The 23,030-nt window shown below is 36.7% G+C and overlaps 1 protein-coding gene across 2 annotated transcripts; it reads left to right on the top strand.

Moving 5' to 3' along the window:
- Nucleotides 1–16,048: 16,048 nt before the first annotated feature.
- Nucleotides 16,049–22,212, top strand: LOC113282639 (5'-nucleotidase domain-containing protein DDB_G0275467-like). 2 transcript variants are annotated; one of them, XR_003327080.1, is made up of 14 exons: nucleotides 16,049–16,463; nucleotides 16,567–16,603; nucleotides 16,713–16,898; nucleotides 16,984–17,120; nucleotides 17,229–17,378; nucleotides 17,499–17,600; nucleotides 17,897–18,061; nucleotides 18,255–18,365; nucleotides 19,403–19,500; nucleotides 19,891–20,014; nucleotides 20,153–20,242; nucleotides 20,395–20,574; nucleotides 20,799–20,843; nucleotides 21,053–21,236. XR_003327080.1 is itself a non-coding variant. In XM_026531683.1 (14 exons), exons 1-14 carry the CDS (start codon nucleotides 16,416–16,418, stop codon nucleotides 21,779–21,781), a joined length of 1,644 nt encoding a protein of 547 aa, XP_026387468.1. In that variant the 5' UTR covers nucleotides 16,053–16,415; the 3' UTR covers nucleotides 21,782–22,212. The 2 variants fall into 2 exon arrangements, 1 of the variants encoding a protein (XP_026387468.1); XM_026531683.1 differs by lacking the exon at nucleotides 20,395–20,574 and adding an exon at nucleotides 21,755–22,212 and having other exon boundaries at nucleotides 16,053–16,463; nucleotides 21,053–21,376.
- Nucleotides 22,213–23,030: the final 818 nt, after the last annotated feature.

Genomic DNA, 23,030 nt, shown 5'->3' with positions numbered 1-23,030 from the left:
AGAAATACCTTTGTATCTTCCTAGTCTTCAGACAATGTAAGAAAAGACGATTTTGGGTTTCCTGCTCAACATTACAGAACAAGCAAGTACTAGAGTTCACCTTACCATCCTTTAGCAGGTAGTCCAGAGTTGGCGCTCCTTTGTATCACATACACCATACTAGAAATGCCACCTTTGTAGGACCTATTTATGCTGAAAAACCAAAAAACCATCTACATCCATCGAAGCATAGCAATTAGTAACTGAAAATTCAGCGGCAAAATTCCACTTTATAAAATCATCCACAATACTATTATATATTGTAACAACAAATCCTTCCAGCGGTTAAAGCAAATTGGCAACTTCTCCCATTTCCTGTTCATTTAACATTCTCTTAAAGCTAAAATTTCAGGCCCCTTGGTCAGAAATCATATCCAGTTCAATAACTTATACAATCCTGGAAATCTATCTTTGTGGGAAGCTTCACTAATATAATTGTCAGACCAAAAGAGTGTACTTGTACCATTACTCAAGATTAGTGAAGTGTCTTCCTTGACATAACAAGATGTTAGTCTCATTACTTACTTCGGTCAAATAAAATATGTATTGTGGACATCATGTTCTCAATTATTTTCCTAATGATTTTTACTTTACTGATCATTACGATGAATCTGATGGGTGACACTCTTGTGGAACAATGAGATTTTCAGGAGAAATAAGGAGTTAGCTAGGATGGTCATACATTGGTTGTCAAGGTAGACTGAAAATAAAAATATTCTTGTAACCAAGTAAAGCCGTTATCGTTATCTCAATCATTATTAGAATATGTATTTTTCGTCATATTTCTATGCACTAGTCAAAATGCATAGTTTGCCACTTTTGCACCCACTATGGGTATGGCAAATTGGAAAACTTAACTTCCAAAGTGTCAAATATACCACTTAGGGCATTACATGATAGAGACTTTACTGAGCGATAGAAACTCCATTGCTCGATGGTCTCTAGATCGACCGATGGTACTAAAGCGCCAACAATAGTCTTTATATCTCTCAACGATATGATCATTGTTCAGTTACTTATCATCTAAAGGCCATGAATTCCCTTGTAAATACTCAACTTCATCCTCATTTCAACTCACACCAGAATTTCTAAATCTCTCTAGAATTTTTCAATCTCTCACTATTATTCTAATCTAAAATATTATAAACTAATCATACTTCATAATTTCGTAATTTTCTGTATAGGGATCCTCAATCACAGGGCAACAAAAAAAAAAATCACTTTCGCTGAAGATGAATGTATTTTTTATTTTACCTAAGATTGTACCAATGGTGCACAACAACATGGTAATATCACATGGAATAACATATTTATGAAATATCAAGAACAAACCATGAACATTAATGATAGTGATACAAATGGGTCTTCACAACGCTTAATTACAATAAATAAGGAAATCGCCTCATGTGTTTCTGCGATAATACAAGCCAAGCCAGTAAAGTGATGTTGTTGATGTGGAAACAAAGTATCGTGCAGATTGGCAACGCCAACACGGAAAAAAAGATCTAATTCGAAAGTTGTTACCATATTTTGAAGTGTTGAACAAATATATTCAAGACATATCAGAAATATGCAAAGCGTGAATCAGAGCGCGCTTTTTTGCGCTTTGAATAAGAAACGCATTGAAACGTGCGCTCTAGAAAGTAGAAACAAGTCGGATATTTTTTTCTTTTACAATGCTATTAAGATATTGTCTTTATACATAAGCTATGGTAGCTAGATGTCAAAAGAGAGTAATGACAGCTACTGATCATACAAAAATGTGTATAGCTTATAGGAAGCCAGTTGTCCAAGGCGTAGCAACCTGTTAAAATTAATAATAAACCAGCTGTCTAGTTATAGAAAAGGAAAATGAAAAAGAAAAAACAATTGTCATCATATTCAAGACTCCTTTCCCTCTTCTTATGCGTTCTTCTTAGTTTTCATGTAGAAAAAAACTATATATATGTATTATGAGGCAGCGCTTTGGTAACGCTTTTTAATGATGCTTTATGATCTACTAAGTGATAGACACATTTTTGTGTCTAATTTGTCTCGATTCTATAATTGATAGTGCTCATTTTTGTACTTATTACGGTGTTTTATGTGTGTAGGTATTTTTGGCCAATAATCATTTTTGGAAAAATCGACTAGAAAAGTTGGTAAAAGCGCCCGGAGGACACATGCTATTCAGACTCTCACTATGGATAAAGGGTACCCAAATTACTAAGGGGCACCCTCCGGACACCCTCAAGGCAGCTTCTATTCGCACCCCTGCTCTGGATAGGGGGAGCCTCTTCTTCACAATTCAAATGAAGCTTTTTGGCGGGAAGCTGTTGCAGCAGCGAAGCAGATCTGGAGATCGAATTTTGAGCGATTTATAAGGAGATTCAATGGCTTATTTTCGTTGGACTGGACCTGTGATAGCATAACAGGGTCGCTGTGATTGATTGGACCCAACCAATTGGGCTAGATAGGCCGGGAGAAGCAAACAGAGGAGGTGAAGTTTATCGGAGTTGTTATCGTCTTTTGGGTGAGATTATGTCGGAGTTTGACGTGGAGATGGATTGGGATTATCTTGATTCATCGAAACAGAGTTGGTAATCCCTTTAGATTCGAAAATAGAGGAGGAGATCATCGAGTTGGCTAAAAAAAGGGAGTTCCGTGTATTCTCGGATATTTTGGTTTATGTATGGAAGTACCAGAGGATTTTACGTTATGAATTGGGTCCTTATTCAGTCTACAGGGAGTACTTGAGAGTTTGGAGAACCAAGTTGACGCGTAGATAAGCTTGGAAGGGAAAGAAATCCCGAGACTTTAGGTGGAGAAAAAGATAAGAATAACCGAGGATTTCTTGAGATTCAATCGACCTGTGGGCTATAAAAGGAGTTCGGATAGGTCATAGAAGGAGAACGAACAGTTTGGGGTAGTTTAGAGAACCAGAGGAGACAAAAATCACGAGTTGCAGGAAAGCTGTTCTGCTGGTGCTGCTGAAGAACACGAAGAACATCAACCCACGCCCAACTGTCGCAGAACACTGTCGTTGTTCTACAACACTTCGCTTCTATCGTTACTGTAGCAGTCTTATTCCTTCTGTTTCTCTTGTAACAGTCGATCTGCAACACATATAAACGTTGCGATTGAACTGTTTTACTCCCTTTGAGTCTCTTCACCTTTGAAAAGAACTTTTGAGCAATGGAAAAATATTTTGAACCTGTTTTTGATATGAGAAGCTAAACCCCATTGCTGAGGCGATAGAGGAAGCTATTTTTCCAATAAAGAGTGGTATTTTCTATTTATCTTATTTATTACATTTATATGATTATTTTCCTTGTTTGAGAATTGTTTTAATGATTTTCATTCAAAAATTGTGATTTCCATTGATGGTATATGCTTGGACTTAGGTTTTTGATATCCCATGCTTTTGATTTACACTTGTTATTTTAAAAATCTACTTGTTGCAACATCTTAGAATCAAATTAAACGAAAAAATTGAATAAATATAAATATTGGATTTAAATCACTTTTAACTTGGAAAATAGTGGAATCTTAGCCTCAGTGTTCTTTTAATATTGATAAAAACATCATCTTTGTTTGAGTTTTCTATTTTTGTTTTAGAATTTAAGTCTATATTTTATCCTTCACAAGTCTGATAATCGAACCACTTTTATCACTATCTACAATCACATCAATTTTTGGCGTCGCCGACGCGGATTTGCTTTTAGGGTTTTTAGGCTTCGTTTTCTTTTATTTTTATTTATTTTTATTATTTTTTTATTTTTTAGGTTTTTATTATTTTTCTTCTTTTTTACGTTTTTGGGTATTTATCTTTTGTCTACAGGTTTTGGATCATAAAGCGAATTGAGCCAAGGAGTTTGGTGATTTCATAAAGACTGGAACTTAAAGCATAAAGACTTGGAGCGAAAGCTTAAAGCGAAAAGAACGGAGAAGAAGACAATTTCTTTTTAGATATTTTATTTTATTTTTATTTTATTTTATTTTTTTTAGGGTTTGTTTATTTTTCTTTATAAAAAAAAAAAGAGAGATCTGTATTAGGGTTTGTTATTTTTGTAATTTTTCTTTTCTTTTTTGGACACTTGGACATTGGACTTTGGACATTATTATTTTTTTTAAAACCCTAAGGAAGGGTTGGTTTAAATATAAATTGTGTGCAGAGAAGGACGGTGATTACGATATCACCTCGGCCCCTCGGGTTCGTACATGACATAGGAGTCGTGGCCCGAGTCGACTTCAGCGGTTCTTCGCCCGTCTGGTACGGGAGGTAAGTTTTTCGAAACACCCGTGAATACCCTGTCAGCGGGTTTACTGTATTCCTTCGTTTGCACATATGCTGAGGACTTGAAAACGGCTGCTTTAATTTCCTAGTAAAGGGCAAGGACTGGCCATACAAGATAAGGTTTCGGATTTCATCACCGTTCTCTTCTCTCCCGCCTTAGGAAAACGAAACCAAACGCGAACCTAAGCCTAAAATTTTGACTAGAAAGAGACCTATAGGGTAACGAGCTTAATAGGAAAGTCGTTCGAAGAATATTGGTTACTCTTTTGAGCATACTTCGAAGTTCTTGAAGGTTTCTGTGAGTTGAATGCGTGACTGCGCCGCCTTGTAAACGGTGAGGCCTTGGGTATCAAAGATCCACTAAGCTTCCCTCGCCTCGATTCAACTTACTTTGACTCAGATTGATTCCAGAGGGGTTTGCTCAGATTGTAACGAGTTCCTTTTCGAAAGAATATAAGCTGGTCTAGAAACAATCTAAGTGGAGCCATCATGCTTTTTGTTTGCTAGAAATTTAGGTTTGATTTGGTTGAGTCAGCCTTGTTTTGTGTTTGCATAGAATTCCCTACCTTATTATGTTGCATGCCTGAATGTAAAAGAGACGCCCTAGGTAGATTTGTTAAAGAGAAACCTAGTAGTTCTAAGCGTCTTGATTACCTCAATTTAGAAAGTCCGATTCGTGAAGATTCCGTTTTTGAACGTCCGTTTGAGGAAAGAATCCCTGATAGTCCAATAGCGCCAGAAATGACAACTTTGAAAAAGCCTTGTTGAATCCTACTAGGACTACTCGTCCCTCGTGTATCAGGTTACCTGAAACTGAAGCAAATTATGAACTTAAGCTTGGAACCTTACAGTTGCTCCCAATCTTTTTAGGAAAATAAAATGAAAACCCCTATTTCCATGTTAGGGACTTTGAGGAAATTTGTAGTACCCTGAAAATTAGAAACCTTGATGATGATGCTTTAAAACTCAGGTTATTCCCCTTTTCCTTAAAAGATAAAGCCAAGTCGTGGATGTATAGTTTGGCTTCCGAATCAATTGAAACCTATGAACAACTTACATCTTCCTTTTTGAACAAGTTTTTCCCAAGGCACAAAACCTCGTCTATTAGGATGCAAATCTGCACGTTTACACAACAGGAGGGAGAATCTTTGTATAGGTATTTGGAAAGGTTCAATGATTTATTAGCCTAATGTCCTCATCATGGTTTAGAAAAGGTTAGGTTAGTTCAGATCCTTTATGAGGGTTTAGATTATCCCACCACAACTACAGTAGAGTCCATTTGTACAGGTGGGTTTGAAAACCAAACAATTGATGATGCGATGACATATTTGCATGAAATCGCCAAAAAGACCCAACAGTGGGAAAGCAATAGGGTACCCCAGAAAACAATTCTTCTAGGCAGAGGAAACGTTAATATGGTAGAAGGAAGCTTTGAATCAGATGCCAAAATTGCTGCTATAGCGAAAAGGTTAGAAGCTTTAGAAGTGGGTCACACTAGTGGTAGATTGGAGCCTTTTTGGGAAGGCCAGAATAATGAAGAGCAAGCCAATGCTCTCTATAATAACACTAGGTATGATAACCGTCAGAAGTTTGACCCATATTCAGAAACCTATAATCCTGGTTGGAGAAACCATCTGAACCTTTCATGGTCTAAGGGCCAGAGTCAAGGTCAGTTTAGTAATTCTAATGCTCCCCCAGGTTTTGGTTACACTAAGAATTCATCAGGCCTAGAAAACAAAACGACTAGCTTAGAGGAATCTATTAAGATGTTAGCAAAAACTCAGGATATGTTAGCACAGAGTCAAATTAGTTTTCAACAGGAAACCAAGCAGAACTTTCAAACTAATGCTCAGAGCCTTACTAAGCTAGAACTTCAAGTCGGCCAAATAGCTAAGACCTTAAGTGAGAGAGATAACGGAAGGCTCCCTAGTCAGACTACCCCCAACCCTAGAGGAGTTCATGAAGTAGGTGCAAAACCATCGAATCAATTGAATGCTATTAGAACCCTTAGGAGTGGTAGAGTAGTAGACAATCAGGTAACCATGCCCGATAGTGAACATACTGTAGTTCACCCCTCAGGATCTCATCCCTCAGGACCACTAACTGAGGGGACTGATAAAATTTCCGATGATGCCAATTCGGTTCCTGAGAGGTCTGATTCTGTGCCTAGAGCCCCATTTCCCCAGCTATTAGCATCAACAAAGAAGGAATCGAACTTTAATGACATATTGGAGGTTTTTAAGCAAGTTACCATAAACCTTCCTTTATTAGATGCAATTAGGCAAATTCCTGCTTATGCCAAGTTCCTTAAGGATATGTGTACGCGAAAGCGAAAACTTAGCGTCCATAAGAAAGCCTTTTTAGCTAGTCATGTAAGTTCAATCATTCAAACACTACCACTCCAAAGTACAAAGACCCAGGTTCCCCAACCATTGCTTGTACAATAGGTAAACACCGGGTAGAAAAAGCTTTACTTGACTTAGGAGCCAGTGTGAACTTACTGCCGTACCATGTGTACTTACAGCTAGGACTTGGTGAAATGAAACCTACTCAGATAACACTGCAGTTAGCTGATAGGTCTGTCAAAATTCCTCGAGGTGTTATCGAGGATGTTCTTATTGAGGTCGACAAGTTTATTTATCCAGTGGATTTCGTGGTCCTAGATACCCAACCTGTCCCTGACCCAGAGAACCAGATACCTGTGATTTTAGGTCGCCCATTCTTAGCTACGTCTAATGCGATCATAAACTGTCGAAATGGTGTGATGAATTTATCCTTTGGTAATATGACTATCGAAATGAACATTTTTAATGTCAGTAAGCTACCTTATGAGCTAGATGACACATGTGTTAAAGAGGTGAATATGATAGAATCCTTAGTTCAGGAGTCATTACCAAACATCTTGTCTGAAGACCCATTAGAGAGTTGTCTATCCCATTTTGGTTTAGATTTTGACGATGATAGTACCATTGAACAAGTGAATGCTCTTTTATATTCTACCCCTGTGTTAGACACTGATAGATGGAAAGCTAGGTTCAAATCATTACCAGCTTCTGAGACTACCTCAGTTCCTTCCTTAGAAGAGCCCCCTAAGTTGGACCTCAAACCACTACCAGATAACCTAAAGTATGTGTTCTTAGGCCCATCTGAGACTTTACCTGTGATTATTGCTGCCGACTTGGATAGTGATCAGGAAAGTAGGCTAGTAAAAGTACTTCAAGATAATAAGGAAGCTTTAGGGTGGTCTATAACAGACATTAAGGGTATTAGTCCTACCGTTTGTATGCATCAGATTCATTTAGAGGAAGACTCCAAACCGTCTATGGAGATGCAACGTCGACTAAACCCTAACATGAAAGAAGTAGTTCGAAAAGAGGTGCTTAAGTTGTTAGATGCGGGTATTATCTACCCAATTTCAGACAATAAGTGGGTCAGCCCCGTTCAGGTTGTTCCCAAGAAATCAGGTATCACTGTAGTCCAGAATGAGGATAATGATTTAATCCCAACCCGAGTGACCACGGGATGGCGTGTCTGTATCGACTATAGGAAATTGAACAAGGTCACAAGGAAGGATCACTTTCCCCTTCCTTTTATCGACCAAATGCTAGAGAGATTAGCTGGATATAGTTTCTATTGCTTTTTAGATGGCTTTTCCGGATATAATCAGATCGTTATTGCCCCAGAAGACCAAGAGAAAACCACTTTTACCTGTCCCTTTAGTACATTCGCGTATAGACGCATGCCTTTCGGGCTGTGTAATGCCCCTGCGACTTTTCAGCGTTGTATGATGAGCATATTTTCTGATATGGTAGAACGGTTTTTAGAGGTCTTTATAGATGATTTTTCAGTGTTTGGTTCATCTTTTGATGAGTGCTTGCATCATTTGACATTAGTGTTGACTAGGTGTAAGGAAAAGAATTTAGTGATTAATTGGGAAAAATGCCATTTCATGGTTAAATCAAGAATTGTTTTAGGGCACATCATTTCTTCAAAGGGTATAGAGATAGACAAATCCAAAGTTGACCTTATTAAGACTTTACATGTCCCAAAAACCGTAAAAGACATTAGGTCATTCCTAGGGCATGCAGGTTTTTATCGTCGATTCATTAAGGATTTTAGCTTGATTTCTAGACCTCTTTGCAATTTGATTGCAAAAGATGTTAAGTTTGTCTTTGATGATGCTTGTTTTGAGGCTTTTGAGAAGCTTAAAAATTTACTCACTACCGCTCCCATAGTCCAGGCACCCAACTGGAACCTACCCTTTGAGATTATGTATGATGCTTCATATTATGCTATAGGCGTTGTGTTAGGTCAACGAGTAGACAAATTACTTCATGTGATTTACTATGCTAGCAAAACTCTGAATGATGCCCAATTGAACTATACAACTACCGAGAATGAACTGCTAGCCATCGTGTTTGCCTTGGATAAGTTTAGATCCTACCTATTAGGTTCTAAGATCGTAATCTATACCGATTATGCTGCTTTGAAATACCTTTTGTCTAAGAAGGACACCAAACCTAGATTGATTAGGTGGATCCTATTGTTACAAGAATTTTCTCCAGACATTAGAGACAAAAAGGGTGCTGAAAATGTAGTAGCAGACCACTTATCCAGGTTAGTTGTTAGTTCCCCTAGTGATGCCCTTCCTATAAGGGATAGCTTTCCTGACGAACAATTGTTCTCTTTTTCCCAATCACCTTGGTATGCAAATATAGTGAATTATCTTGTTATTGTCCGTACCCTTCAACATTGGGGTCAACAAGATCGTTCTAGGTTTTTAGCCGACGTTAAGCATTTCTTTTGGGACGATCCTTATTTATTTAAGTATTGTCCCGGCCAGATTATTAGGAGATGTGTACCTAAGAGTGACCAGTCCAGTATTCTCTCCTTTTGTCATGAACATGCTTGTGGGGGTAATTTTAGTGCTAAGAAGACTGTTGTTAAGATATTGCAGTGTGGATTTTACTGGCTTTCACTGTTTAAAGACTCCCATAGTCATTGTGTTTCTTGTGATCGTTTCCAGAGGTTAGGAACCATTTCCCGTGGAAATATGATGCCTTTGAACCCTATTTTAGTGATTGAGGTCTTTGATGTGTGGGGCATTGATTTTATGGGTCCATTTCCTAATTCTTTAGGTTATCTTTACATATTTTTCGCTGTAGACTATGTGTCTAAGTGGGTTGAGGCGGTTCCGTGTAAAACAAATAACCATAGGGTCGTAATTAAGTTTTTGAAAGAGAATATACATATACGTTTTGGTACACCACGAGCTATAATTAGTGATGGGGGTTCACACTTTTGTAATAGACCATTTGCTCTATTAATGAAACAATATGGTATTACCCACAAAGTAGCTACCCGTATCACCCACAGACTAGTGGTCAGGTAGAGGTTTCCAATAGGGAAATTAAGCGTATTTTAGAGAACACAGTTAATCCTAATAGGAAAGATTGGTCGTCGAGGCTTACTGATGCCTTATGGGCTTACCGTACCGCGTTTAAGACACCCATTGGAATGTCACCCTACCGTTTAGTATTTGGCAAGGCATGTCACTTGCCTGTTGAGATAGAGCATAGAGCTTATTGGGATATTAAGCAGTTAAACTTTTCACTTGACAAGGCAGGAGCTCATAGAAAGCTCCATCTCAATGAATTGGACGAGATTCGTAGAGATGCATACGATAATGCTAAGGAGTATAAGAACAAAATGAAACTTGTGCATGATAAGAATATTTTGCGGAAGTCATTTTCTCCAGGTCAAAAAGTTCTTCTGTATGACACTTGTTTGCATCTATTCCCTGGGAAACTGCGCTCTCGGTGGACCGGTCCTTTTGTGGTCCGTACTGTTTTTCCTCATGGCACTATTGAGATTGAGACATCATATGGTACTAGTTCTTCAAAGGTTAACGGTCAGAGATTGAAGCCCTTTTTAGAGCCTTTTCCTACAGGTGATGTTGAGGAGGTCCCTCTGGAGGACCCTGTTTACCCTTGATTTACCATCGAGGCGATTTGTATGTTGTATAATATTTTTTTTCAGTTTTTGGTTTCACTTCACCCAGGTACTATCTTTCCGAACTCTCTCTTTACTATTTCCTCATGTTACTTATATTTTTGGTACTGTTCTTTCATGCGAAACATTGAGGACAATGTTAGATTTAAGTTTGGGGGTGGGGTGGAAACTTTTTGTTTTAAATAAACTCCAGAGCCTAGAAATTTATGCATATTAAAGATAGCACTAACCAACCTAAGTGGATGGAAGCATTTTGGTTGTAGGAGTTGAGGAACCAATCTGATTAGATGGAAACATCTAGAAGAGTCTATTCATAAAAGCACAGAGCTCGGGTGTTAGAAATAACATGATAGTTTCACCATATCTCGTTGAGTCCTTTTCACTTCTATTTTTATTTTATTTTGTTTTTAAACTATGTTACTCTAAGTGATTAGGCGGGGCTCACGATTCAAGTTGTTACTAATGCTAGGGTGAATTAGAGTGATTGAGATACCATGAAAAAAAAAGTTGAAAAAGAAAAAGAGATTTTTTTTTGAGACCAGACCATTTGACCAAAAGGAATAAATTCAATAAAGTCGACCACTGGTACCCTTGTATATGCCAGCTGTGTTGACCTAGAGATAGGATTATCAATCACTGGTTCCCTTGTATATGCCAGTTGTGTTGATATTAGTCAGACTAGTATCTCAATCCATTAGGATAGGTTCATTTTGGCGGAGGCCTTCAGACAGATATGGGAAACGCCGTTCACTTAGTAAACATCAAAACCATCTACGTTTTTCTATATCCAACTCTTAATCTATCCATGTGATTGGTTTGACTCCGAATATTGATGTCCATAGTGCAACTATCTGAGTAGAGCTCTGTCACTTTATATGAATTTTAGTATGCTTGAGTGCGAACTCGTGTACAACAATTGGAATTTCGCATCAGGGTATTTCTTCTTGTAGTCAATAAGTATGCCAACCAAGGAGATTCTTTAGTGCTTTCCAAGGTTCTGCGTAGATAGCTAGGGTCTGGAGTATAAAGGTTTTGTTGGTATACCTCTGGTAAGCCCTCCCGAGATTATAACTCGGCCACTAGGGCCACCTAGGGGTTTAAAGTCTTATTGCATACGCTAAATGCAATCGACGATGCCTGCGTCAGTGAGTTAGGATTTTATTTTTCAATTTCATCTTTGCTCGAGGACTAGCAAATAATAAGTTTGGGGGTATTTGATAGACACATTTTTATGTCTAATTTGTCTCGATTCTATAATTGATAGTGCTCACTTTTGTACTTATTACGGTGTTTTATGTGTGTAGGTATTTTTGGCGAATAATCATTTTTGGAAAAATCGGCTCGAAAAGTTGGTAAAAGCGCCCGGAGGACACATGCTATTCGGACTCTCACTATGGATAAGGGGTACCAAATTACTAAGGGGCACCCTCAGGACACCCTCAAGGAAGATTATATTCGCACCCCTGCTCTGGATAGGGGGAGCCTCTTCTTCACAATTCAAATGAAGCTTTTTGGCGGGAAGCTGTTGCAGCAGCGAAGCAGATCTAGAGATCGAATTTTGAGCGATTTATAAGGAGATTCAATGGCTTATTTTCGTTGGACTGGACCTGTGATAGCATAACAGGGTCGCTGTGATTGATTGGACCCAACCAATTGGGCTAGATAGGTCGGGAGATGCAAACAGAGGAGGTGAAGTTTATCGGAGTTGTTATCATCTTTTGGGTGAGATTATGTCGGATTTTGACGTGAAGATGGATTGGGATTATCTTGATTCATCGAAACAGGGTTGGTAATCCCTTTTTATTCGAAAATAGAGGAGGAGATCATCGATTTGGCTAAAACAGGGAGTTCCGTGTATTCTCGGATATTTTGGTTTATGTATGGAAGTACCAGAGGATTTTACGTTATGAATTGAGTCCTTATTCAGTCTACAGGGAGTACTTGAGAGTTTGGAGAACCAAGTTGAGGCGTAGATAAGCTTGGAAGGGAAAGAAATCCCGAGACTTGAGGTGGAGAAAAAGATAAGAATAACCGAGGATTTCTTGAGATTCGATCGACCTGTGGGCTATAAAAGGAGTTCGGATAGGTCATAGAAGGAGAACGAACAGTTTGGGGTAGTTTAGAGAACCAGAGGAGGCAAAAATCACGAGTTGCAGGAAAGCTGTTCTGCTGGTGCTGCTGAAGAACACGAAGAACATCACCCACGCCCAACTGTCGCAGAACACTGTCGTTGTTCTACAACACTTCGCTTCTATCGTTACTGTAGCAGTCTTATTCCTTATGTTTCTCTTGTAACAGTCGATTTGCAACACATATAAACGTTGTGATTGAGTTGTTTTACTCCCTTTGAGTCTCTTCACCTTTGAAAACACCTTTTGAGCAATGGAAAAATATTTTGAACCTGTTTTTGATATGAGGAGCTAAACCCCATTGCTGAGGCGATAGAGGAAGCTATTTTTCCAATAAAGAGTGGTATTTTCTATTTATCTTATTTATTACAATTATTTATATGATTATTTTCCTTGTTTGAGAATTGTTTTAATGATTTTCATTCAACAATTGTGATTTCCATTGATGGTATATGCTTGGACTTAGGTTTTTGATATCTCATGCTTTTGATTTACACTTGTTATTTTAAAAATCTACTTGTTGCAACATCTTAGAATCAAATTAAACGAAAAAATTGAATAAATATAAATATTGGATTTAAATCACTTTGAACTTGGAAAATAGTGGAATCTTAGCCTCAGTGTTCTTTTAATATTGAAAACAACATCATCTTTGTTTGAGTTTTCTATTTTTGTTTTAGAATTTAAGTCTATATTTTATCCTTTGCAAGTCTGAGTATCGAACCACTTTTATCACTATCTACAATCACATCACTAAGAGAGCGCATCGCTTTACGCTTTCGCTTTTATAAACACTGACTATACATGTTCTTAGCTTCAACACCGAATTCTCCATTTTTTTCACCCGGTCCATCAAATCCAGCTTCTTTACCAGATAGAAACCGAAATCTCAACTTAATTGTGGATGGCAGTACTAATAAAAAATTACCACGAAGAAATAAAGAAAGACTAGAGAGAAAATTAGCTCAAGAAGGAGGAATATCCGACGGTTTTAACATGGCGGAGTTTATAAAACATCAGAAGACCGTCAATAAGCAAAGAGGGGTCGGCTTTCTAAAGATAAATTTGTCAATGCCTATGATAAGCATAAGATTCTTGGTGCAAACACTTCGATAATAAAACAACAACAAAAACATGTATGACAACTCAAATTTGATAAGCTACAAAGACATATCGAACAATAATCCCCGGATTAGATAACAACCCAGCTGGTGATGATAATGCTAATGATGAGTTCGAAATAATAAAACCTCATAATTGAATTTTCTTTGCATTCTTTCAAGTGAATATTAATTTGAAATGAAAAGTTGCTTAAATCTACTTATTTTACGTACTTAATATAATTTTTACTTAACTATAACACTACAATAACATCATTACATGGTATTAAAATGCCATGTGCATGGGTGATGAGAAGATCCTTGAGGATGTGAAAATAAGCTTCATATTCAAAATTATTTCATTTCCATCTTCGTCATTCCTCTCGAGATCGCCCAACATTTCATCATAGGTTTCACCCATTAGTTTATATCGACTTACAATCCGAAATAACACTATAAATTCTTTAACTCGTTTTCTTATTTTAAAAATCGGCAGAACAGTTGTGCACCATCCCAGTTGTGAGGTGTGTCATTGCAGAAGGTTTCATGAACTTTACCCTAATAACTATGACTGACTAAACCTGTTTGACATCGTTCTTCATACCTCTTCGGATGATGAATTACATAATTTTTGCAATGGAGATTAAAGAATGAGAAGGTGTGAATTAGAAATGGGCATGAGTAGTGGTATATATGTGTGATATACTGAAAGATGTTGAGAAAAACTAATTGTTGGCGATAAACTGTTTGTCGCTCGATCAACTGAAAATCGCTAAGTGACAATTGAATATCTTTTATAAAAATCAATATCGAATAATAAACAAATGAAAACCGACAAGTGACGATTGAATATTTATATAAAGATTAACAAACTACAAACAAATTAATAATTAAATAATTATATTAATAATTGAATAAAACTTAAAAATTACGCTCGCCGCCTCTTCCAAACTCTGCCCAAAGATTGTCTCTCAAATCTTCTTTTAACCTGCCATACATATTTTGGTTATGAATGTAATTAGTAATTTGAGCATAATTCCTTGCAGGCATGCCTCTTTCTGGTTGAATCTCATGCCTCATATATTTATCATCGTGGTTAGTTCAATCCTCATTATGACAGGTTTCATGAATTACCATGTTATGCAGAATTGTGTAAATGAGCATAGTCTTTTGCATTTCACGAGCACTTAAACCACGATATGGCTCACACATGGTAGAAAACTTCCTCTTCAAAATTCCAAAAGCCTTTTCCACATCCTTCCTTAAATCCATTCACTTAATGCAAAAATGCCGGTTTGAACGACACAATTGGTGACCATTTTGGATATATCTCATCCGCAAGATAATATCCATGAGTGTATTAAGGCTGTTGATTGCGAAATGAATTCAGTGACAAATTCCATACTTCAGATCTTCAAACGAAGGCGATTTATGCAAAACATTAATATCATTTTGTGAACCTGGAAGACCAAACAAAGTGTGTTGTATCCAACTAAGAAGAAGAAACTCTAAGAATAACGGTTGCTTTTGGGAAATGACCCTTATATTGACATGCCCAATAAGTAGGAAATCCTGTTATACCTAATGCATAAAGTCGAGACTACCTATTATTCCTGAGAATCCCCTAATAACCTTTATAAGTACGTTGGACCAAAATTATTAATTATTACTTCGTTAAACAATGAAAGATACTTGAATGAAGTTTTTATGCCCATACGAAGGTACTCATCATTCAAATTTGTAGGCTTTCCATAACCTAGAACTTTTTAGAGCCGAAGTAACTTATGTTCAGGACTATCACCTATAATATTCAGTGCACCAAACAATAATTAAATTGAGATTTTACCCGACAAATCTCATTAATAAACTATATCACCAGGTGTCGGGACATGCAAAATCGACGTCGAAAATCTTGATCAAAGAACACACAACCAGGAAGAAAATAATCGTGCATCAGCTTCTGGGTGGAACCATTCCCTTCCTTGATACATATAAAAAGGAAAAAAAAAGAGGAATGGCCAACGTGGGTAAAACAAAAAGTTGCTTATAAAAATAAAATAAAAATAAAACCGGTGCGGCTACGATGTGGTCGGACCACATACTTCAAGTATGTGACCCATCTTAGTTTTGCGACACCTATTATAAAGAAAAAAATAAAGTCTTAAAACAATTAAATACCAGAAAATGTAACTAATTCTTTTTCTTAACTCCCTACCTTTTTTTTTTTTTTTTGAAGGGCAAAGGGGCTCAAAGAGCCCAAATTTATTAAACTACCTCAGTAGAATCGAGGTTTGAAATGATACAAAAAGGTGGAGAATGGGCATTCCACCAGCTTACATTGGAATGCATTGCATATTGGCATAATACATGAGCCAAATTGTTTGCACTCTTAGGGACAGACTGAAATTTAACATCAGAAAAGTACTTCACTAAATCTCTTATTTCAAGAGTTACAGACCTTATAGACCAAGGGATATTGCGAATATCTCCCAGCACTGCATCCGTCACGCTGGTTGCATCACCTTCTATTATGATTTTGTCAAAACTAAAACGCATTCCCAACATCATTCCAAGCCTGCAGGCAATTGTTTCTGCCAGTAGAGATGAAGTTGCGTCAAAGGTGATTGTGCCCCAACTCAGAAATTTCTACAGGCAATTGTTTCTGCCAGTGAAATGTTGATATGGATTTCGAGGTGGCAAGGATTTAGTTGTAAAAGGTGTCACAAAATTAAGAGGATCATATATCCCTGGCCGAAAAAACAAAAGAAAAACCTCACCTTTTCGCAAACGATCGGATCCAAGAATATCTTTTATCGTTTTGTTTAGGTTTAAATATGCAGAACTGAATCTTCAACAACAATGGCTTCTTCCTTCCGTAGGATTCTCCCTCTCTCTTCTTCATTTCATGTAATTCTTCTTCTTCCTCCTCCTCCCTCTTTCTCATTCGATATCTGTTTTCTCAAGTTCTTTTGTCTATTTTTTACTGATTTTAGTTTCTTATTTGAAGCAGAAAATTAGCTCATGCTCATCAATTATAACTCCTCAAGGTGATTATCGTATTTCCCTCCCTCTCTCTCATTGTATTCTTCTCTTTTTCTTTTCTTTTTTCCTGATTTTCTTTTTTAATATTGTAATTTATATAATTTCACTTTTTAGGGTTTATAATCAGAGAATTTTGTCAAAACATAGCGGCAACTGTTGAGGAAACAGTGTTGAGATTTGGAAATGATGTTGAGAGTAATGATAATTTCACTAAGATTCGTCATGAATTTGATTCTGCTAAGAAGAGCTTTCTCAAGATTCCAGAAGCACTCAATCTTATGCCTAAAATGAATCCTGAAGGTCTAGTTTCTCATTCTCGTTCTCTGATCGTATTTTAGTTTTGAATCTCTGACAGTAATTTTGTGTATTATGGTGAAATTTTTAGGTATATATGTGAATAAGAATCTTAGATTGGACAATATACAAGTCTATGGTTTCGATTATGACTATACATTGGCTCATTACTCGGCCAACTTACAAAGTTTGATATATGATCTTGCAAAAGAACACATTGTAAATGAGGTTAGTAGCACGATGTATTCTATTTGTTGTTTTGTTTGACCGTTTCTAAGATAAGTTTTAGAACAAGTGATTTAACTTACTTTTGGTTTTGTCTGTGCATTTTATCAGTTTAAGTATCCAGAGATTTGTTCAACTTTTAAATACGATCCATCCTTTCCAATCAGAGGACTGTATTATGATAAGCTAAAGGGGTGTCTCTTGAAGTTGGATTTTTTTGGGTCTATTGAGCCTGATGGGTGCTTCTTTGGTCGTCGAAAGGTGTGCATTAGTTGTAGAGTTATTTTTAGTTGCCTGTGTGTGAATGGTTTTTGCTTAAGGATTTTATGCTTTATTACTAAATTCACCTTGTTTTAATCTATTTCTGTGATTGTCTTACAGCTTAGCCGAAAGGAAATAGAAGAGATGTATGGGACACGGCATATTGGCCGAGATCAAGCTCGTGGACTAGTGAAATTGATGGATTTCTTTTGTTTCAGTGAGGTTGGTATTCACCATTCATTGTTTTTTAAATAGTTTCTTCCCTTTCGACGCTCTTGTTCTCTTTTTTTCATCCTGTCATTTCCATGTCGCATCCTTATATAGGAGGTTAGGCTGTTTGGTTCTATGCCAGTGGTTATTTCTTTTAGATATTATATGCATAACGAGGCATTTGAAATCTTGCAACATGTTAACACAACAGTCTGCGATGTTCCCATGTCATCATTCTGATTGATTGCATTTCCATTGTTTGTTTTATTTTCCACCATAACAGTGTCAAGCATCTTGTTTATCTGTAGGCATGCCTTATTGCAGACATTGTCCAGCACTTTGTGGATGCTAAATTGCAGTTTGATGCTTCCTACATATACAAAGATGTCAACCGCGCGATCCAGCATGTTCACCAAAGTGGTTTGGTTCACAGGGGAATTCTTTCAGATCCTCAGAGATACTTAGTAAAAAATGTAAGTCATATCATATTACATGTAGGATATTGTTGTCTTGGTTATGAGTCTTATGACTCATGAGAAATCCAATTGTTAAGCTTAAATTTCAGTCATCATGCTACTTGTTCTTTTACATTGACCAGCAATCAGCTGGTTAATTTTACTTGTATTTCATTTGTAATAACCTCAGTGTTTCATGGATGTTAATCAGGGCCAGATGCTACGCTTTTTAAAAATGCTTAAGGAGAAGGGAAAGAAACTGTTCTTGATGACTAATTCTCCATATTATTTTGTTGATGGAGGGATGCGTTTTATGTTGGAGGTGAGTCCATATTGAATTATCACTACAGTTATTGTTTAACCTTGGTTTATAAATTTTCTACAAAATTGTTAATTACTTCGACCTTCTTTTAAATTGGTCATAGCGGTGCAAATAGAAACAGAACTACTCCAACTACCTGTACGTTTTTACTAGTCAAGTTATTTCTCATAAAAACATCTCCCCTATAACATCTTTGTATGGGTTAACCACAAGCGGTATAAGACCATGACATACATAAGCGCATGCTATTATGTGTGGCACTGGTATAAAGAAGTAAAGAACTTCATAAAATGCGATTATTATCTAAAACCAAACTACCAGTTTGTTAACTTCAACAAATTTTGGAATCATTAACCTTTCAGAGTATCTACCATTGTAGTTTGTATCATTCTTTACCATAATTCTCTAGAGCGCAATAAGCAGTGTCATTCAGCCCCATTTGTTGGAATTATTGTTACACATGGCCCAAAGATGAATTTGATTACCCTTCTCACTGCGTTACTGCTCTTCAACATAACAGGATTCCTAGGCCAACTGGAACTTATACCAGTGAAGTAGAAAGTATAACCAGCTTGTTCTGATATCTTATCCACATAATGAAACCATTGATTTTTTTTTAAAAAAAATTGATAATTAAGAATATTACTATCAACAAGAAAACATAGAAGAGAACTTTATTAAAATCAAGGGTGAGATTTTTATACTAGTCTCCCACCTTTGACGGTTTGACCACAACTCCTCTTCAAGTCTCTCTAATAAATATCTAGTTATGTGTAAACATTTGTAGTGAAGCTCTTTCTTCAAAAACCTTATGCTGGGCATGCGAAAAAGCAAGTGTTCAACTTCTATCTTCTCCGCTCATCTATCATCCTAAAAGATTAGCTTCGTTAAGTGATATATATTCTTTTTTTGATCTTTGCAATATAATCTTAAAATTTTGTAGCTTTTTATTACTCTGTCTTTTCAGAGCTTAATATTTGAATGTTTGTGTGTAGTAAAAGTATATCCTGAGTGTAGTTCTTTAAAATTGCAATTAGGACTATATGGGTAAGGGAGATTCTTGGAGGGATCTTTTTGACGTTGTGATTGCTCAAGCGAATAAACCAGAGTTTTACACGTCAGAGCATCCATTCCGGTTTTTCTCCTCAACTTCCTAAAATACTGTACATGTTCTCTTACATTGAATGCATACAACATATAGATGATGTTTACTTCATTATATACTTGAACGAACAATCTATATCCACAACTTTTTTCCCTACGCTTAGTTATAGTTTCCTAAACTCTGAAGATGCCTCTAGGAAGCGACACTTGCGTTATCATTTATCATTGTCTGTTTTCTCCTATTTTTTTGACTTACGTTATGATTTATGACTACTTGTTAGCATTTGGTCGACCTTATCGTTGCTGTATCAACCAGCAAACTAGCATCTTTAAACTTCAGTAACGCATTTAAAAATCATTACATTCCGCATGCTGGGTCATACTAATACTGGTTGCCTTATCTTCCTTGCTGCATTTGTAGTTGTTATGATGCCGCAAAGGACACCTTAGCCTTCTCGAAGGTGGATGCTTTTCTTCCTAATCAAATTTATTACCATGGATGTCTAAAATCATTCCTCCAAATTACCAAGTGGAATGGTCCTGAGGTACACTCTTAATTTGCATGGTTCATTTGTTTCAACTGCAACAATGCTGTCCATTAAATAACTTCAATTCCTGAACTGCCTTCAGATGATCTTTTTTGCTGTATTAGAAATAATATTGAATTTTATTTTCTTCATTAGGTGATATATTTTGGGGATCATCTTTTTAGTGATCTGAGAGGACCTTCGAAAGCTGGTTGGCGTACTGCTGCCATCATTCATGAATTAGAAGTACGTATTTTTCTGTATAATCAGCCTATTAAATTTATTCCTGTTACCATTGCTATAATATAATGCTAAGGGTTCAGGTTAGCTTATTCAAGCAAAACAAGCTGTCTCTAAAATACAGTCAAGTAATGGCAAAGATAGTCAAATATATTTAGGATGCTGGCAATATGAAGTGTTTGTTGGATATGCTAGGGATGGGGATAACGAGTACGCTTAGTGACCAGATGCACCATTAAGTTCATTCTTCCTCACCGGTTCTCTAGCTCTGCTTGGCAATTGAATGGTGTTCCATAATACAACTTTGTCTCCGAGACTCTTTAGTATCCTACTCATAGGTGAGTCACTTGAGCTATGCTTAGTAGTGACCTTTCTGAAAATTGGGAGAAAATCACTTACAAAGTAATACAGCTAAATATGCATGTGAATATTCACTACCAGTTCTAATATAAAAGCTCATGTTCTAGTAATCAAGTTCATATTGTAATTACAATTTTCAATTTTGCATCGAGTAACTGCGTTTGACCTTCTGTGTTCTAATCGAAGTTTCTTATTAATACAGAATGAAATACGTATACAGAACGAAGACAGCTACCGTTTTCAACAGGTAAACGATTCTTTTTTCTATATTTTATTGCAAATAATGCAACAGAAATAGTTTATTAGCTGAATGCTTAGTTGTGTATGTACTGATATTCCTTCTGAACATTATCTTTGCCCAATTCTTGGTAATTTTAGAAATGGTTTGTTTCAATTTATTTAATCTTATTGGAACCTTTGAACGTCTCTTATATCTTCATTTTGTTCCCACTCCAGGCAAAATTTCACATTGTACAAGAGCTGCTTGGGAAATTCCATGCAACTGTATTATCCGGAACTGGGAGAGGGAAAGCTTATGACTTGCTTTTGAAGGAATTAAATGACGAGAGGCAGTTGGCACGGTCTAAGATGAAGAGAATGTTTAATAGCTCTTTTGGTGCTACCTTCCTCACTGATACTGGTCAGGAATCTGCTTTTGCCTACAACATTCATCAATATGCCGATGTCTATACCAGTAAACCGGAGAACTTTATGTTGTATCCGCCAGAAGCATGGCTTCATGTACCTTTCGACGTGAAGATCATGCCACATCATGTGAAGGTAAAGTCTTTGACCAGTTGAATGTGTTTTGAATTAGTAGTAAATTGGTGAAGTAAGATTTTATTCTAGGTTGACGAATTGAAGCTATGCTCTGAATTTACACGCTTGGTAGTTCTGATGGTTTTTGGAGATCTCTAATGTGAAAAGGGTACACAATCCAAAGTGCACCTGACCTTAGTATGAACTAGTGTCTGATTATGATTTAAGAAACCAAAAATAACTAACTAACGTGGTTTTAGGCTCCATCTTTTGGCACTTGACGGACTATCAAAAGAAAGCTAATTTTTAGTTTGCCCACAATTTTCTGTAATTTACAGATTTAATCTCTTAACTTTATCAAGTAGTTGCACTCTGGTTTTAACGTTTAATTTCTTGTAGGTTCCATCGAATTTGTTCAAGACCTGAAAGTATATAGATGTCCCTGTTACATCAGTCCGCTGTCAGAGGAATGGACGAGAATCCTGGCATTCTTTTGCTTTTGGCATTTTTTGGTTGGAAAAATTGAGGCTGAGAGATTTTTCTGCATTAGTATCTAACCTCTTAAAGCTGACCCTATACCAACCAAATGACCTTTCTAATAAAATATGAAAATCTCAACCTTTATAAGGTTTTGACATAGTGAAATTAACACTGATCAGTCAGCCTAAAGTATAATCATCTTTAAAGGTGTGCTGAAAAGATAGTTGCACGAGAAGAGAAGGTACTTGTGAGTTTGTTCTTGCTGAGAATCTCTCCCAGACATCTTATTCGTAAGAACTAATACAATGATGTATAATTCTGTTAGAACTAATACTATTGATCATAAATTCTTTTGAATTAACTGAATTATTTTGAAATACATTATCTATCTCAATTCGAGAACTTCCAAAGTGTTCACTGTGATCTACTATAATCCGATATGTCATGTGGCTCAAAATTGCCTAGTATCCCAAAATCTGACATGTGAGCAGGTGGCCTGGAATTTTCTCCTTAAAATTTGCTGTGGACAAAAATCTACCTTGTTACTGGTAAACATGGCCTACTTTAACATACCCAACTAAATCATTTGAAGTACAAGGCGAGTCTTTCTTTTTACATCAACACAAGAAGTTTTTTATAGATAATGAAATAAGAGTTCATAGGGTTTAGGAGGATTCAAAAGGATGCAACACCTGGGAAAATAATAAAAGAAGTTCATAAGATTTGCGGCAAGTTATGATAGTAGTAATAGCTAATTCTGGCACTGACCAGGACTACTCTATTCTTTTCAAGTTGAACCTTTTAGTTTGTATCCCAAGGAAGCATATTAACATCTGACTTATGTTTACAAAACTACAACCAGACTTCAAAACTGGGTTAGTTCAAGCCTAAGGGCTCTTTTAATGTACTTATCCTCCAGGCATTTTGGCAAGTATTTCAATTGTCAAGATTTATATCTTGATCCAGGGCGAGGTATTCTGGACTGGAATACAGACCTACCCACACTATCGAAAAAAATATCGTTCTCTTATGAAATCTGTTGCAGGATTATTAAATTTATCAGTTCTGTCATGTGTTATAGTTTTAAACAACAAGGAATTTCATCATCTCAGGTCCAATGTTGCCAAAATACCGCAACAGAAACAAAGAATCATGTGCAGAAACGGAGTGCAAGTTTTGCACCAATTGCAGTCAT

This window comes from Papaver somniferum, chromosome 5 (assembly GCF_003573695.1).
Source record: "Papaver somniferum cultivar HN1 chromosome 5, ASM357369v1, whole genome shotgun sequence".
In the NCBI taxonomy this organism is placed as follows: domain Eukaryota; kingdom Viridiplantae; phylum Streptophyta; class Magnoliopsida; order Ranunculales; family Papaveraceae; genus Papaver; species Papaver somniferum.
This window is presented reverse-complemented; position numbering and strand designations above follow the sequence as displayed.

What these genes read in the sequence shown, in the direction of transcription:
- LOC113282639 (XM_026531683.1), top strand. Translation starts at nt 16,416, where the DNA reads ATGGCTTCTTCCTTCCGTAGGATTCTCCCTCTCTCTTCTTCATTTCAT. An exon ending in ATCAATTATAACTCCTCAAG is followed by an intron (nt 16,604 to 16,712) that starts GTGATTATCGTA and finishes TTCACTTTTTAG; the next exon opens with GGTTTATAATCAGAGAATTT. An exon ending in TCATGCCACATCATGTGAAG is followed by an intron (nt 21,377 to 21,754) that starts GTAAAGTCTTTG and finishes AATTTCTTGTAG; the next exon opens with GTTCCATCGAATTTGTTCAA.